Source organism: Molossus molossus, unplaced genomic scaffold, assembly GCF_014108415.1.
Source record: "Molossus molossus isolate mMolMol1 unplaced genomic scaffold, mMolMol1.p scaffold_m16_p_16, whole genome shotgun sequence".
Taxonomy (NCBI): Eukaryota; Metazoa; Chordata; class Mammalia; order Chiroptera; family Molossidae; genus Molossus; species Molossus molossus.
The window spans coordinates 38,045,451-38,064,109 of record NW_023425351.1 but is presented as its reverse complement, the minus strand read 5'-3'; the positions used below and the strand labels follow the sequence as shown (position 1 = coordinate 38,064,109).

Genomic DNA, 18,659 nt, shown 5'->3' with positions numbered 1-18,659 from the left:
CTCTGAGTCTATTTTGTTCATCAGTTTGTTTTGTTCATTATATTCTACAAATAAATGAGATCATGTGATATTTGTCTGTCTTTATTTGGCTTGTTTTGCTTAGGATAAACTCTCCAGGTCTCTCCATGTCATCTCAAAGGATAAGAGATCTTTCTTACTTTCTTACAGCTGCATAGTATTCCATTGTGTATATGTACCATAGCATTTTTATCCACTCATCTACTGATGGACACTTGGGCTGTTTCCAGATCTTAGCAATTGTAAATAGTGCTGCTATGAACATAGGAGTACATATACTTTTTTCTGATTGGTGTTTCAGGCTTTTAAAGATATATTCCTAAAAGTGAGATCACTGGGTCAAATGGCAGTTCAGTTTTTAACTTTTTGAGGTAACACCATATTGTCTTCCATAGCGGCTGCACCAGTCTTTGTCCTTATTTTTGTTGTAGAAAATTAGCCTTAACTTTTAAAACTATAACTAATAACATCTTTATTTGAAACATGAATTTTGCCAAAATAAAAATTAAACAGTGTAACAATTTAGTACATAAAAAAAAGGATAGCTACTCTACCACAATTTAGTAAAATTTAATACTCTCCAATTCACATATTTTTAGAGTTTTAATGGGTTTTGAAAATCAGGCTAGATAAAAATTATTTTAGTCACACATTTTTAAGTGTTTTGTTTAAACCAGAATCTTTTTCTCTAGATACAGCAGGCGGTGGCCTGGTTTGGACACTTTTATTTTATTTATTTATTTAATCCTCACTCAAGGATACTTTCTCCACTGATTTTTAGAGAGAGTGGGAGGGAGGGGTGGGTGGAAGAGAGAGAGAAGTATGGGTGTGAGAGAGACACATAGATAGATTGCCTCCCACACACACCCCAACCATGGCTGGGGATCAAATCTACAACCCAGGTATGTGCCCTTGACTGGGAAAGAAACCCCTGACCCTTCCATGCTTGGGTGGAGGCTCTGATCATTGAGCCATACCAGCTAGGGCTAAAATTTTTAAAAATATGTATGTTTTAATTGATTTGAGAGAGGTGGAGAGAGAGAAACATCAATGCGCAAACGAAAATTTCATTGGTTGCCTCCTGCACCACTCCTGCACCGCCCCTACTGGGGATGGAGCCTGCAACCTCCACCGGTGCCCTGACCAGGAATGGCACATGACCTCTTGGTGCATGGGACAATGCTCAACCAACTGAGCCACACCAGCCAGGGGTGGGCCAGGTACTTTATTTTTTTAATTTATTTTATTTTTTTATCCTCACCTGAGGGCATTTTTCAATTTTTTTGTTCAGACAGAGTGGGAGGGAGAGAGAGAAAGATCAACATGAAAGGGACACATCGAGTGGCTGCCACTCGCACAACCCAACCAGGGCCAGGGACAAACTGCAACCGAGGTACATGCCCTTAACAGGAACAGAACCTGGTCTCTCTGGACTGCAGGCCAACGCTCTAACCGCTGAGCCAAACTAGCCAGGACTGGTCCAGGTACTTTAAAGAGATACATTATTCTAACAAAGTTGATGAAGTCATTTTATTACTAAAACACCAACATAATTTAAGAGCTTTATGGTAAAATCATGTAAAAATTGTTTTTCTTTCTTTTTTGATTTTAGAGAAAGAGAGAGAGAGAAATATTAATCAGAGAACATAGATTGGCTGCCTCCTGCATGCCCCCTACTGGGGATTGGGCCCAAAACCTGGGCATGTGTCCTGACCAGATGGTACTGGGGACCTTTTGGTGCGTGGGTCCAGATTCAACCACTGAGCCACATCAGCTGGACTGCATACTTTTTCTCAAAGCAAATAATGCTATGCGTATCATCAAACTGCATGAACATATCCATGTAGATGTTCTCAGATTTAAGAATTATGTGTGTTCATCTATCTGCTCTAAAATGATATCTGTAGCCTCAGCATCTACATCCTCTGTAAGCACCACATAAATATTCTTTTGAACGGAACCATAAACCTGATGAAACTTGGCAGTGCTTACACAGAAATGCAAAGGAACACGTTTGGTAAGGATGTCCAATCAGAGTCGGGCTGGTAGTGCGCACGCGCGGCAGGCTCTCGCGCGATTGGCTGCGCGGAGGCGGGACTCTTGAGCTCCTCTGGTGGTGAGGGAAGTGCTTCCTCTCCCGGTTCCTCCTTCAGAATACTCGGTCTCTTTCAGGTCCTAGCCGTTGTGTCCGGGAGGAGAACCGCCAGGCGAGAGCCTGTAGGCTCGTGCGGCAGTAAGCGGGGACAGGAGCTAGAGCAGGCCTCCGAGGCAGGAGGGAAGGTAGGCGGCGAAGCGGCCGTGGCCGCCCCCTGCGCGCCCGCGAGTGCGTTCTGAAGTGCGGAGGACGCCCTCGCTGCTGGTCCCGGGGTGGCCGGAGGCGGAGGGCGGGCGGTGGAGCGGCCTCGGCGGGCGGGGACTGGAGCAGTGATGCCTCCACTTGCTCCACTCCTGCCGGCTTGGGTTTCTTTCCCCCAGGGTTAGTTTATGTGTGTGTCCTCTGCTGCGTGGAGCTAGTACTTAACGGAAGTTCTGTAGGCGGGCTTAGTCGGGCCATAAAATCAAAGGAGCAGCTGAAGCCACGAAATGCAGAAACAGCAGCAGAGGTCTGTTGCCGGTTCTTGGTTGGTTTATTTACATATTTGCTCCCAGAGGTTTAATGATTGCACCCCCCCCCCCCCGCCCGCGCGCATCGAAACCCAAACCCGTAGATGTTGGTCATGATCCCCTTTGTCGAACTACATTCTTCACTGTCACACCTCACGGGACCTTCATGATAGGACTTTATGTATTAAACATCCAATGATAATTATACATAGTAATATTACAGATAACATTGAGTGCTTACTATGTGTAAGCTTTGTTCCAAGTGCTTGAAGTATTTCATTTAATCCAGCACTATGAGTAATGATGATTGTTGTACCCCTTTTTATAGATGAAGAAATGGAGACAGAGAAGCTAAGTAAACTAAGATCACACGCTAGAAAGTGTCAGTTTAGATTTATATTCAGGTATTTACCTTTAAAGCTGTGTTCTTTTTTTTTTTTTTTTTTTATCCTCACCCGAGGATATTTTTCCATTTTTTTTTGTACAGATAGAGTGGGAGGGAGAGAGAGGAAGGGAGAGAGAGAGAGAGAAACATCGACGTGAAGGGACACATCGAGTGGCTGCCACCCGCACAACCAACCAGGGCCGGGGACAAACTGCAACCGAAGTACGTGCCCTTAGCGGGAACCGAACCCGGGTCTCTCTGAACCGCAGGCCGACGCTTTAACCGCTGAGCCAAACTGGCCAGGGCTAAAGCTGTGTTCTTAATTATTACACTGCATTGTTACATTCAAAGTCATGTTCTTAATTATTCACTACATTGCCAAAAAAATGTAGGCTTTCTGATGTGTTGCAGCTGTCGGCTTGGACTTGACATTTTACTTGGGAGGACAGAAGCAGATAGGGTGTTAGAATCATCTCAGAAGTTGTAGCAGCACAGTAGGACTGCCAAATAGGCATTATTTCTAGGGCCTGGGAAAAGGACTCTAATTTAAGAGGTAATAAGGAAGCTGAAGTATTTAGGGGGAAATATACTGGCGTCTGCAGTTTACTTTTAAATGTATTAACACATTCGATGGCTGATGGTTGTAAATGGCAAAGCTGGAATTCAAGCCGATTTAGGCTGGCTCCAGAGTCTGTTTTCTGAATCACTGCCACTCTGTGCTGCTTCTCACTGGCCTACATTCTCAAATTCATTATTTGAGCAGGTGTGGCTCAGCAGTTAGAGCGTCAGCCCACGGACCAGAGACTCTGGGCTTCGTTTCTGCTAAGGGCGCATACCTCGGTTGCAGTTTGTCCCCGCCCAGTTTGGGGTCCTGTGGGTGACTTTCTTACATCAATCTTTGTCTCTCTCTCTCTTCCTCCCTCTCCTGCTCTACCTGAAGATAAATGCAAAAATGTCCTCTGGTGAGGATAAAAAAAAAAGTTTATAGGCATGTATTAGGACTGGAAGGGTTTCAGAGTTTAAGGTGGTGATTGGTGATGAAAGAAACTTTACCATTTAGTTCATTCTCTTTATTTTACAAATGAGGAAATTGTTATCTAGAGGGTTTAAATAGTTTGCCCAAAGTTTCTAGCAGCTGTATTTTTCTAGTGTTACTTTTAAAATGGTTTTGGTCAGAATTCTCAGTTTTACAGTGGGATCTGACTAAAGGCAGAAAATAAAATGTACATTTCATGATGTAGACGTCATTTTTATTAATTACATCTAGACTTTATTACTTTAAGGAGGCTCATCTTTATCTTTTTATTTCAGTTGAACTAGTATTATCTAAAAGCCATGAGTTTTTCATCTAAACTTCCCATTGTTCTATTTCATTTCACTGTTAAGTAACTATTTCATTTGAGTGTAAGTTCAGGGCCTAATATTTGTGTTTTTAATTTACCTTGTTGTAGTTAGCTTGTGTCAGTTATGTATCTAGAGACATAGTATTTTGTTGACCTATTATAAAAAGGAAATGAGATTATTTTGGCATGACTTATTTGGACAAAATCTGTATTGATCACTGGTATTGGTAAATACCTCTTCTAAAGTAAACATGGTTCCAAACCATTTTTACGTTTAATTAAAACCATTAATGTGCTCTGTTTTGCCCTTAAATAAGAAACAGCAGAGAATGCCTTCCACTGCTAATCCCTCAAACTTATAAAGGCTTATTATTTATCAAATACTCATGTGTTTTATCATTTTAACATTGCTGATATTGGGAAATTTCTAAACCACCAGTGATGGTATGGCACAGCTTAATTTGCTGCACTTATTTCTTTCTTGCTACATAGAATACTGGTGTATCTTACAATTGATGGCATCTTACGTTTCATAACATATAGTAATTAAAAAATCTAGTAATGACAATTTCCCTATTATAGAGGTAACATTTTCACTGTAGAAAAGTTGAAATATACAACAAAGAACTCAGGAAAAAAATTTAAAAAAATTACGATAATTTTAACATCCAGAAATAATCAATGTTAATGCTTTGGCATTTGTTTTTCTAGTCTTTTAAAAGTCTTTATAGAGTCCAGCTGGTGTGGCTCAGTGGTTGAGCGTCTACCCATGCACAAGGAGGTCGCCGGTTCGATTCCCAGTCAGGGCACATGCCCAGTAGGGAGCATGCAGGAGGTAGCCAATTGTTCACTCTCATCGATGTTTCTGTGTCTCTCCCCCTCTCCCTTCCTCTCTCTAAAATTAATAAAGAAAATTTTTTTATAGAAGTATAATTTACAGTGTATAGTTCAGTGTGTATACTAGTTTGAGTTTTGACAAATTTGTAGTTACACTACAATCTGATACAGATTACTTCTATCACCCTCAAACTTTCTGCATACCTCTTTGCTTTCTACTCTTTTAAAAAATACATATACAGCCCTGGCCGGTTTAGCTCAGTGTTTAGAGCATCGGCTTGCGGTCTGGAGAGACCTGGGTTTGGTTCCCGCTAAGGGCACGTACCTTGGTTGCAGTTTATCCCTGGCTCCGGTTGGGTCGTGTGGGTGGCAACCACTTGATGTGTCCCTTTCACATCGATGTTTCTCTCTATCTCTCTTCCTCCCACTCTATCTGAACAAAAAATGGAAAAATGTCCTCGGGTGAGGGTTAAAAAAAACCAAACATATACATATACTATTTGGTCTTTTTTTATTTTATAAAGTTGAAGTGATGCTAAAATGTTTTGTATCCATTTTTAAATTGAAACTTTATTTTTTAGAGAGCAGTTTTAGTTCATAGCAAAATTGAGGGGAAGGTAGAGATTTCCCATAAACACCCTGCCCTCTCACAAGCATATCCTTCCTCATTATCAGCGTCTCTTACCAGAGCATTGCATTTGTTACAGTTGATGAACCTACAGTCACCCAAGTTCATGGTTTACATAGGTTTTCTCCTGTGTTATCTTCTCGGAGTTTTATAGTTTTGTGTTTTACAGCTAGAGTTGTACATTCTATGGATTTGGACAAATGTATAATGACATGTATCCATCATTATAGTATCTTACAGAGTATTTTCACTGCCCTAAAAATCCTATGTGCTCTGCCTATTCATCCTGCCTTTAACCCCTGACAACACTGATCTTTTTACTGTCTCCATAATTTTCCTTTTCTAGGATGTCATATAGTTGGAATTATATAGTATGTACCCTTTCAGACTGGCTTCTTTCACTTAGTAATAGGCATTAAGCTTCCTCTTTCAGTGGTTTGGAAGCTCATTTTTTTAGTGCTAATAATATTTCGTTGTCTGGATGTTCCACAGTTTACTTATCCATTTATTTACTAAAGGACATCTTGCTTGCTTCTAGGTTTTGGAAATTATGAATAAAACTGCCATAAATATCATGTGCAGGTTTTTGTTTTGTTTTTTAAATCCTTACCTGAGGACATTTTTGCATTTATCTTCAGATAGAGCAGGAGGGAGAGAGGGAGAAAGAGAGAGAGAGAGAGAGTCATTGATGTGAGAGAGACACATCTAGTGGTTGCCACCCACATGACCCAACCAGGGCCGGGGACAAGCTGCGACCAAGGTATGTGCCCTTATCGGGAACCAAACCTGGGACTCTCTGGTCCACAGGCCAGCGCTTTAACTGCTGAGCCAAACTGGCCAGGGCATGTGCAGGTTTTGTGTGGACATGTTTTCAACTCCTTGTTGAAAGGAGTGATAGTATGGTAAGTATATTTAATTTTGTAAGAAAGTGCCAAACTGCCTTCCAAAGTGGCTGTACTATTTATTTTACCTTCCCATTAGCAATGATTGAGAGTTCCTATTGCTCTACATCCTCACCAGCATTTGGTGTAGTCAGTGTTTAAGGTTTTGGCTATTCTAATAGGTGTGTAGTACTGTTTCATAGCTTTAATTTGTATTTTCTTTTATTTGATGATATATGATGGGGAGCATCTTTTCATATGTGTATTTGCCATCTGTATATCTTCTTGGTAAGATGTCTGTTAAGGTCTTTGGCCTACTTTTTATTTTATTTTATTATTATTTTTTTATCCTCACCTGAGGGCATTTTTGCATTTATCCTCAGAGAGAGTAGGAGGGAGGGGGGGAAGAGAGAGAGAGAAACATCGATGTGAGAGAGACACATCAAGTGGTCACCACCCACACGACCCTACCTGGGGCTGGGGACAAACTGCAACTGAGGCACGTGCCTTTAGCGGAAAGCGAACCCAGGACTCTCTGGTCCGCGGGTTGATGCTCTAACCATTGAGCCAAACTGGCCAGGGCTTTGGCCTACTTTTTAGTTGGGTTGTTTTTGTATTGTTGAGTTTTAAGAGTTCTTTGTATATTTTGGATAGCAGTCTTTTATCAGATACATCTTTTGCAGATGTTTTCTCCCTGTCTGTGGCATGTCTCCTCATTCTCTTGACATTGCCTTTCTGCAGAGCACATGTTTTTAATTTTAATTAAATGTAGCTTGTCAATGATTTCTTTTATGGATTGTGCCTTTGATGTTGTAGCTAAAAAGTCATCACTATGTTCAAGGTCATCTAGTTTTTCTCCTATGTTATCTTCTAGGAGTTTTGTATTTTGCAGTTAAATTTAGGATCTATTGTTAGTTTTTTTGAAGAGTGTAAAGTCTGTCTAGATTCTCCTTTTTTTTTCTTTTGCATGTGAATGTCCAGTTGTTTCAGAACCATTTGTTGAAAAGACTATCTGCTTTATTGTACAGCCTTTGCTCCTTTGTCAAAGATCAGCTGACTGTCTTCACGTGGGTCTACTTCTGGGCTCTTTATTCTGTTCTACTGGTCTATTATTTCACCAATACCACACTTTTTTTTTTCTTTCTAAGATTTTTAATTGATTTTTAGAGAGAGAGTAAAGGAGAGGGAGAGAGAGAGAGAACCATTGATGTGAGAGTAAAACATCGATAGGCAGCCTCCTGCATGCCCTCTACCAAGGATTGAACTCACAACCCAGGCACGTGACTTGACTGGGACGTGAACCAGCAACCTTTTGGTGAATGGGACAATGCCCAACAAACTGAGCCACACCTGCCAGGGAACCACACTGTCTTGATTACAGTAGCTCAGTGATTTTCAACCCATGTGCTGCAAGAATTTTTAAATCATGCAATACCTAGTCTATTTAGTCAGGGGCACTGACATCTTTTCCCTTAGATTATCAAATAAAAAAAATGACAACAGCCTACACAACATAACTGTCCAGTATGAATGAATAAAAATTATGCCTTTTTTTTTGACAGATTGGCAAAAAATATATTTTTTGGTGTGCTGCAGAATTTTAGTAATCAATTTATATGTGCCATGAGATAAAAAGGGTTGAAAATAACTGCTGTAGCTTTATAGTAAGTCTTGAAATCAGTCCTCTTTGTTCTTCTCTTTCCATATTGTGTTGGCTACTCTAGGTGATTTGCCTCCTCAGATAAACTTTAGAATCAGTTTGTTGATATCCACAAAATAATTTGCTGGGATTTCATTGTGATTGCATTGAGTCTGTAGATTAAATTGAGAAGAACTGACATCTTGACAATATTGAGTCTTCCTGTCCATGAACATAGAATATATCTCTCCATTTATTTAATTCTTTGATTTCATTCAGTATACAGTAGTTTTATAGTTTTCCTCATATAGGTCTTATACATATTTTGTTAGATTTATACTTAAGTATTTTATTTTTTGGGGTTGCAATGTAAATGGTATTGTATATTTTTAAATTAAATTTATTAGGGTGACATTGCTTAATATAATTATATAGGTTTTAAGTATATAATTCTATGATACCTCATCTGTATATTGCATTGTATGCCCACCACCCAAAGTCATATTTTCTTCTGTCACTGTATATTTGACCCCTTTTCCCCTGTACTATTCCCTCATCCCCCTTCCCTCTGGTAACCACCATACTGTTGTCTATGTCTATGAGTTTCAGTTTTATATCCGACATATGAGTGAAATCATATGGTTCTTAACTTTTTCTGTTTGACTTATTTTGCCTAGCATGATATTCTCAAAATCCATCTATGCTCTTAGAAATGGCAGTATTTTATCTTTATTATGGCTGCATAGTATTCGATTGTATATATGTACTATATCTTTCTTATCCAATCATCTATCAAAGGACACTTTGGTTGTTTCTATGTCTTGGCCACCCTGCATAATGCTACAGTGAATATAGGGGTGCAAATATCTTTATGAATAAATGTTTTCAAATTTTTCAGGGAGATATTCAGAAGAAGTGTTGCTAGGTCATATGGTGATTCTAGTCTTAATTTTTATATGAGCCTCCATACTGTTTTCCATAGTTACTGTGCCAGTTTATACTCCTACCAGCAATAAATGAGGGTTCATTTTTCTTCACAACCTCTACAACACTTGTTATTACTTGTCTTGTTGATTATTGCCATTCTAAAAGGTGTGAGTTGGTATGGTATTGTGCCTTTAATATTGAATTCCACTTGTTTGTAGATGGTAAAGGGGAAAGTGATTGACTTTTGTATATTAACCTTGTATCCTACAACTTGGTATAATCCTTTTTTGTAAGAATTTTTTATTTGCTATATCAAAAACATTTCTCATGTCATTAAACATTCTTTTAAAACGTGATCCCGCCCCCTTATTAATGGCTGTAGTATCATTCATATAAAATACTGAAAGCCTTTTTTGTGTTTGATACTGGCAATATAGTGATGAATGGAATATAAGACTTCATGTCCGATCCAGGCTTTATAGCTTAGGCCAAATAATAGAAAATTTTATTACAGTATGAAAAGTGCTAGGATAGTGCACACATAGGAAGGGCCTTTAAGAGTTTGGGTGGAGCCTGGCCAGTATGGCTCAGTGGATTGAGAATCATCCCATGGACTGAGAGGTCCCAGTTCGATTCCCGGTCATGGCACATGCCCAGGTTGTGGGCCCAGTACCCAGTGAGGGGCATGCAGGAGGTGGCTAATTGATATTCTCTCTCATCAATGTTTCTATATCTCCCTCTAAAATCAATAAAGAGCCCTAGCCTGTTTGGCTCAGTGGTTGGAGCATCGGCCTGCAGACCAGAGAGTCCCGGGTTTGGTTCCCACTAGGGGCACATACCAAAAAAGAAAAAGAAAAAAATCAATAAAACAATAAAATCAATCAATAAAAAAAAAGGTAAAAAAAAGTTAGGAAACCTAGTGTTAGTCTCTTGATTTATATATTTAAAAAATTCCACTGTGTTGAAAGGAAATAGGATAATAAAAATAAATTGAATTGTAAATTTGTCTTTTGAATTGCCAGGACTTCATTCATTCATTCAAAAATATTTGTTAGTTATTGTAATGTATCTAGCATAGTGGTTAATGCTGCTTATAGAATGCAGGAGGAAACAAGCATGATTGCTATCATGCAGTTTATGGATTAGTGGAATAGAAAAACAGCAACCTGCTTAATTTGTATGTGAAGAATTATGTTTCTTTTGATTTTGAAACTACTATTTAAATTCCATTTAAAGACTATATCATCATATCTAATTTATGGTATTGTCAAAATTGATATAATATGAGCCGTTGGTCCTGTGGCGAGATGTTTCAGAGCCTTGTTAAAAATGTTTGGGTCCCCATGAAGCCCTACTACACCCAGGTTTGCCAGAAGATCTGGGTAGGAATGGGGCTGATGAGCGTCATTATTTCCAAAATCAGGAGTGCTTATAAAAGAGCTACAGCAAAAGCTCCGCATCCTGCACCTGCCCACGGTCATCACTGATCAGCCGAACCTGCAGTGCACTGCAGTGGCCCGGCTGTAAATCTCAGCTCTGTTATATGGGAACGTGGGACACACTGTATATTGTAGAAGTACCGTTTCCTTGCTGGCATGAATAAATGTATCTGTAAGACAAAAAATATATATATATATATATGCTCAAGTTTACACCATTTAATTTAAATCTTAAATTCTTTTCCAAAGCCCTTTGTGATAGAAAATAAAATCTTATGAGCTATTGAATTTGTTTTTTAAAGCTACCTACAGGCTTATTCTCTCATATTTTAAAAGATAATATGGTTGTAGTAATGAGCTATTTTTATATTTGAAGGTGGTTCTAATCAGATTTATGGATGATTTTTGTTTTTGGTGTTTTTCAGAATAGTACTGCTGAATATGAGACGATCTGCAGCACCAAGTCAGTTGCTGGGGAAACTCTTCAAAAGACCAAAATTTATACCACCAACAAGTAATCTAAGTCCAAATGAAGAGATTACAAAGCTGAATCCAGATACACAATTATTTGAGGTAAAAATAAATAAATAAAGGAAGCATAATATAGAGAAGCATGTATTTATTTAAAAAATACCATCTAAAGAGTTAACAATACTTACTGCCTATGGGAATTTTCAGCATTTCTAACAAAGTCTTCCCAAAATCTTAGAAATAATTACAAACATTTTAAAAATAGGAATGACATGCATTTGGGTCCATACACAAAATTTTGGTAACAGTAAAAAATGCCTTTGTGAGGGAAGGGGTGGAGAGTCTTGTAAAAAAAATTATTCTGATTAGTGTTTTTCTTTTAGATACCATATAAATGAATGAAAACTTTAGATAAGGCAGTTTAAAGAGAAACATGTAAATAATGATTTATATCACTGTTGTGGACATTTCATTTTATTTATAAAAAGTAAATGCTTGCCTGGCCAGAGTGGTTCAGTTGGTTAAGCATCGTCCCATGCACCAGGAGTTTGCAGGTTCAATTCCTATTCAGGGCACATGTCTGGGGTTCAGGCTCGATCCCTGATAGGGAAAGTGCAGGAGGTAGCCAATTGATGTTTCTCTCTCACATTGATGTTTCTATCTCTCTCTCCCTCTCCCTTCTCTCTGAAATCAGTACAGACATATTAAAAAAAAAAGTAAATGCTTGAAGCAGTCTTAATATATGCTCTTTACTACTAAGAGAAAGGATTGTTTTGGTCTTAGGTATATAGAAAATATATAAAATGGGCAATCCACACTTCAGCTACTCTACAATTCTCTGATCCATTTATGTTTTAGAGATTAAAGTCTACTAATATTTTTTTCTTTTTTATTGCGAGTTATTATTAAAAAAAAATTCAAACATATTATGGTAGGCAGAAAAATGGCTTTCTAAAAATGTCGATGTCCTAATCCTTGGAACCTGTGCATAGTTACCTCACATGGCACAAGGATCTCTTTGTCTAAGTTAGGTGAAGAACCTTTTTTCTGCCAAGGGCCATTTGGATATTTATAACATTTATAGGTCATACAAAATTATCAACTTAAAAATTAACCTGCTGTGTTTGGTCAAACATTTAATTAACTCACCTCTAATGTGATTGCTGGAACTGCTTCTCTTTGGTGAGGTGTGTGGTATTAGCTGGTATTGATGATATTGCTACTTGCAACTGCTTTTCCAGGTTTGCATTGGTCAGTCTGGAGTGTAGTTGACTCTTTGTGATGGTAAGTTTTGAAAAGAACTGCTCACAGCAGTAAATTATTCTTAACACAGATGCATATTTCTTTACTTAAATTTTTTCCTTTATTGATTTTTAGGGAAAGAGGAAGGGAGAGGGAGAGGGAGATAGAAACATCTATGAAAGACAACGTCAATTGGCTACCTCCTGCATGCCTCCCACTGGGGATTTGGCCCACAACCTGGGCATGTGTCTTGACTGGGAATTGAACCTGTGACCTTTTGGTGCATATGTCAATGCTCAACCACTGAGCCACATAGGCGTGGGCCAGATGCATATTTCAGTGCATGTCTCCTCAAAGTGGGAAATTCATCATTGCTTATAAAATGTTTATAGAACTCAAGCAGTGGGAGGTGGTTGTAACTAATTTTCAGCTCATCATCACTTTGTAGCTGAATGATTTTGTGTTGTAGGTTATCAGGCACATCAACTGGTTCCACATTGAATGGTGTAGCAAAGATGTTCAGTTCTATTTGTTTACTTTTCACGTCCTTGAATCTTTCATTAAATGCCTCAATTAGTTTCGTACATTCACCAGCATACTCAAGTGTTGTATAAAGCTTTTGTCCTTCCAGAATGGGGAAATGCACCATGTTATTCTTTTTGAGTTACACTTTTCTTTTTTTTTTTTATCCTCACCTGAGGACATTTTTCCATTTTTTGTTCAGATAGAGTGGGAGGGAGGGAGGGAGGGAGAGAGATAGAGGGAAAGAGAGAGAGAGAGAGAAACATCGATGTGAAAGGGACACATTGAGTGGCTGCCACCCGCACAACCGACCAGGGCCGGGGACAAACTGCAACCGAGGTACGCGCCCTTAGCGGGAACCGAACCCAGGTCTCTCCAGACCGCAGGCCAACGCTCTAACCGCTGAGCCAAACCGGCCAGGGCTTGAGTTGCACTTTTCACAGCCTTAATTTAGCTTCAAATAATTTCATATTTAAAAGCAGGGAGCTGAGAAGCTGGTTGGGACCCTACAGCTTGATGTTCAGCTCTGAGAGGTACTTGGTAATGTCCACTAAGAACACTGAATTACACAGCCACTTGCTATCATTGAGTTCCCTGACAGGTTTTTCCTTCATCTCCATGAACCACGACTTCATTCCGCAGTTTGTAAAACCTCATGAGCATGTTCCTCTAACTCAGCCACTGCACTTCACAGTGATAAACAAGATCACCGTACTCAGAGTCAAGATCATTCAGTAACTCTTTAAACTGGCAGCTGTTAAACCCTCTGCTTTTGATAAAAATTTATGTATGGCAGTACTGTTGCCATCATATTGTTGAACCATAGTGACTGTGCACAGAGACTTTCTTGTTGTATGATGCAGTGGTACATAATTAAATCACTTGGCTCAAGACAGATGATTCAGTTCTTTCTTTTTTTTTCTCTTTATTGACTTTAGAGAGAGAAAAGGAGAGGTAGGGAGAGAGAGATAGAAACATTGATGAGAGAGAACATCAATTGGCCACTTCCTGCATGCTCCCCACTGAGGATTGGGCCCACAACCTAGGCATGTGCCCTGACTGGGAATCGAACTGGCATCCTCTTGGTGCATGAGTCGACGCTCAACTACTGAGCCACAAAGGCCGGGCAATTCAGTTCTTTCTTGACAAATGCAGTTAACCCTTTTTCCAGGCCAACCATGGTTGAAGCTCCATCTATAGTAAGGCCACTTAACTTTTCAAATGTTAGCTGAGGTTTTTTTCATTGATAAAACAAATATCTCAAACAAGTCCTCACCTCTTGTAGTGCCATGCATGGCTTCCAGTGACAGCAGTTCCTCTCGTGTGTCAAACACTGCAGTTATCCCACGAATGAAAACAGCCAGTTGGGTAATGTTTGTTATATCCTTTGTCTCGTCGGAACCCAGAGAGAAAAATTGGAAATCTTCTGCAGAATCTTTCAGTGTTTTTTCAATATCTTGTGCTAAATCAGTCATCCGATTTGAGATGGTTTTTTGAGACAAACTGACACTCTGGAACAGTTTTACTTTGTCTGCTGCTAACAGCTTTGCACTCTTTCACAAACTTTCCCTCTACATGACACCTCGGCTTCGTTTTGATTAGCTCCCTTACAACATAACTCATCTGAATAATGTTGTATCTGTCACAACAAGGTGTAGTGAAAGCAGCTTGTTGTGACTCCAAACTCTGATGAAGAGCATTGATTTTATCCAGACACATTTGGCCTCCCAGTTCATTGAGTTTAGCATGTTTTGAGCTGTAATGATGCTCCTGATTGGCTTTTTCATTACTGCTAACGCATTGCCATTAATTAGGCACACAAGTTTGCCTTTGTCTTCAACAAAAAATAATTATTTGTCCATTTCTCTTGGAAAGATTGAAACTCTGTATCAACTTTTCTTTTCCTTGTAGTCACCATTTGTAGGCTGTTACATCCCTTAAGTTTTAATAACTATCCAGTGTGTACATCACCAGTGACAGTATTACTTTGCTTTGATTGGTGTTCTAATCCTGCATCTTGGATTTAGAACATATCCAATGTTTGTATCATAGACTCTTGAGGTCTTTTATGTGTATTGTGATTTCCTTAATCTTCATCTGAGATTCAGTTTTTTGTGAAGATTGTTGATCGTGGATATGTGGATAAAGGTTGGACTATAGTTACGGTCTTTATCGACAAAGAACTTGACAGCATTGTTGTCAGTCATAGGAGATAGGTCATCAATGTCATGAGGAATCATCTCGTCTCATCATCACCAGATTGCTGTTTTTGCCACAGAGTGTTAACACTTTCGCACCGTGTACATTTCCAGCCTGCCTGGCACTGACTGTCTTCTGAGTCACTGAAATACAGGCAGATGGGCCTGGGGCAGCCAACAAGAAGCATATGTGTCTGTCCTGTCTTGTACTTATATTTGTTCTGTCTATCCTATAATGGACATTCCTTGCTTGTCCCTCCAAATGTACATTATTATTATTATGATTCACTTAATATAAATTTATGTTGCAATGAAAAATTTCCTAGATTTATTGACTTTTGAGTCCCACCTGTGGTTGCCTTTGGCAGGGCCAGACCAATGATAAGGCCTGTCGGCCAGACATTCCCCACCCCTGGACTAAGTGATTAATGTTAAGGACCTTTGGATGGAGTAGTTATCCTGGACTGTCTGCGTTGGCCCAATATAATCATCCTTAAAAGTCAAAGAGGAAGCCCTGGCCGTTAAGTGTGTGTAATTTCTTACAGCAGCAATAGAAAACATATATATATATATATATATATATATATATATATATATATATGGAGAGAAAGAGAGAGAGAAAATAGTATTTAAAGAACCTGATGTACCCATTACCTAGCTTCAACAATTGTCAGTTCTTGACCAATCTTGCTTCATTTTTACCTCTCCAGCTCCCTCCCCAATTCCTTCCGACTCATTATTTTGATACAAATCTCAATAATATCTTTTCATTTATAAACATTTTGGTATTTGTCTCTAAAATGTAAGAGCTCTTAAAAAAACAAAATCCAACACACTGACAGTATCATTAAAATTAGCGATTTTTAGCCCTGGCAAATTTGGCTTAGCAGTTAGGGCATCAGTCCATGGACTGAAGGGTTTGATTCCAGGTCAAGGGCACATACCTGGCTTATAGGTTCCATACCTGGCCTGTTTGGGGTCATGTGGGAGACGACCATTCAATGTCTCTCTCTCATAACAGTGTCTGTCTCCCTCTCTTTCTCTCTCTCCCTCCCGCCCTCCCGCCCTCCCGCCCTTCCACTTTATCTAAAAAAGAAAAATTGATGGAAAACTATCTTCAGGTCATGATAAACAACAACAAACAAAAAATAGCAATATTTAAGTGTTGATTTTAATATTGAGAAATTTAGCAAGAAAAAGAGCAACTGACTACAAGAATAGCATGTATGACTTGTAAAGGCTCTTCTGATATGTTTTTAAAAATACACTATACCCTGGCAGGTGTGGCTCAGTTGGTTGGATGTTGTCCCATGTATAGGTTGCCGGTTTTATTTCTTGTCAGGGCACATACCTGGTTTGTGGGCTCCATCCCTGGTAGGAGCATGCAGGAGGCAGCTAACTGATGTTTCTTTCTCACATTAATGTTTCCCCCTCTTGCTAAAAAAAAAAAAAAAAAAATCAAAATATTTTTAATATACACTATAATTATAAGCACAATTTTTATTCTCCTGTCTTTCAGCTTTTTGGCATAATTAACACCAATTTTAAAAAGCAAAAGTTGGCCCTGGCCGGTTTGGCTCAGCGGTTAGAGCGTCAGCCTGCGGTCCTGAGAGGCCCGGGTTCGGTTCCCGCTAAGGGCACGTACTTCGGTTGCAGTTTGTCCCCGGCCCTGGTTGGTCATGCGGGTGGCAGCCACTCGATGTGTCCCTTTCACATCATGTTTCTCTCTCTCTCTCTGTTCCTCTCTCTCCCTCCCGCTCTACCTGAACAAAAAACAAACAAAAAAAATGTCCTCGGGTGAGGATTGAAAAAAAAGAAAAATAAAAAGCAAAAGTTGGATTTTAAATGTATTTTTAAATATCTATTTCCTGTTTACATATAGAGAAACTAAATTGGCAGCTCATGTTTTATTTATTTATTTAATTTTTTTTATACTCACCCAAGGACATTTTTTTTTGCATTTATCTTCAGATAGAGCAGGAAAGAGAAAGGGAGGAAGAGAGAAAAGCAACATCGATGTGAGAGAGACACATCGACTGGTTGCCACCTACATGACCCCAACTGGGGCCGGGGACAAACTGTAACTGTGGTACGTGCCCTTAGGGGAACTGAACCCAGGACTCTCTGGTCCACAGGCCGACGCTCTAACTGCTGAGCCAAACTGGCCAGGGTGGCAGCTAATGTTTTAAATTAGGAATCTGTTATGTAAAAATGTAGAAAATTAGATTGAATTTCTGCATAAAATACATATTTTGTTCTTTCAGGTTGCTGCAGATAATACTTTTTTCCAATCACAAGCTGATCCCAGAATACATAGTTTAAATCTTTTGCCTGCTGAAGAAAGTGGTAGAGAAATGAGTCATGGGGATAATTCCAAGGGAAAAGACTGTTTTGAAACATCTACATTAAACCTACATCAAACAGGTATGACTGTGCTTTTTATTAACTGGGTTTACACTTGACCATTTTTATTAGAGTATTATTTAAAATGATTAAAAGAATGAATATGTTACATTTGAAATTTATTAATGTAATACCACTAGATTGTTGGCAATTCAGATTTTTGCTGTCATCATGTACCTTTAATGATTGGATTAATGCCCATAAAATTCAAATCTTGTACTTTATAACAAGTGTATGTCTAATACTGTTCATTGTAAACTTACTGGTCAAATACGGTCTTTGCCTCAAGTACCAAAGTGTGTTTAAAGATTTGAAAAAAACTCACTAAAAAAACATGTTAACAGTACTAAAATTGGAAAGGTGAACTTGAAATAAGTGAAATTGTTAATTCATTATAGTCCGTGGAGTAACTTCAAATCAGTTAGATGGGAATTGTGAAGGTATATAATTGCAAGAAAACCAAGCATTTACCTCCTCCCCTTGTTGAACTGAGTTAAAATAATGGCTATGGTGGAGCCACTGTGGCTCAGTGGATTGAGCATCCTCCTATGGACTGAGAGGTCCTGATTCAATTCCTGGTCAGGGCTTATGTCAGGTTTTGGGCTCAGTCCCCAGTAGGGGGTGTGCAGGAGGCAGCCGATCAATGTTTTTCTCTCATATCAGTGTTTCTATCTATCTCTCCCTTCCTCTCTCTCTCTCTTTAAATTCTCACCCGAGTATATTTTTCCATTTTTTTGTTCAGATAGAGTGGGAGGGAGAGAGAGGAAGAGAGAAGAGAGAGAGAGAGAGAGAGAGAGAGAGAGAGAGAGAGAGAAACATCAATGTGAGAGAGACGCATCGACTGGTTGCCTCCTGAATGACCCCAACCAGGGCCGGGGACGAACTGCAACCTAGGTACATGCCCTTGACCAGAATTAAACCCACAATTCACTGGTCCACTGGCAGATGCTCTAACCATTGAGCAAAACTGGCCAGGGCTCCCTTCCTCTCATAAAAAAAAAAGAATCAATAAATCATATTTTAAAAATTAAAAAAAAATTCTGGCTATGGGTTTTTTTTTTGTATCTGTAATAGACCAGTATTTTTCTGGTGATTAAAAAAATAATTAGGATTGTTCACAGA

General features: G+C 39.1%; 2 protein-coding genes across 6 annotated transcripts in view; both read left to right on the top strand.

The window, feature by feature from the left end:
* The first annotated feature begins 2,169 nt into the window (after positions 1–2,169).
* The window catches only part of RAD54B (RAD54 homolog B), a 97,908-nt gene continuing 81,418 nt past the window's right edge, over positions 2,170–18,659 (top strand). The window contains exons 1-3 of one of the 5 annotated variants that reach the window (XM_036263964.1): positions 2,170–2,298; positions 11,127–11,274; positions 17,399–17,558. In XM_036263964.1, coding sequence (XP_036119857.1) covers positions 11,143–11,274; positions 17,399–17,558 — 292 coding nt within the window. In that variant the 5' untranslated portion in view covers positions 2,170–2,298; positions 11,127–11,142. Of the gene's footprint in view, positions 2,299–11,126; positions 11,275–12,413; positions 12,457–14,225; positions 14,305–17,398; positions 17,559–18,659 lie in introns of those variants that run through there. The other 4 variants (XM_036263966.1, XM_036263969.1, XM_036263965.1 and 1 more) reach the window with 4 other exon arrangements.
* On the top strand, positions 10,553–10,749 carry LOC118631537 (ATP synthase subunit ATP5MPL, mitochondrial-like). The gene has a single exon (XM_036263970.1). It carries the CDS (start codon positions 10,570–10,572, stop codon positions 10,747–10,749), a length of 180 nt encoding a protein of 59 aa, XP_036119863.1. The 5' UTR covers positions 10,553–10,569.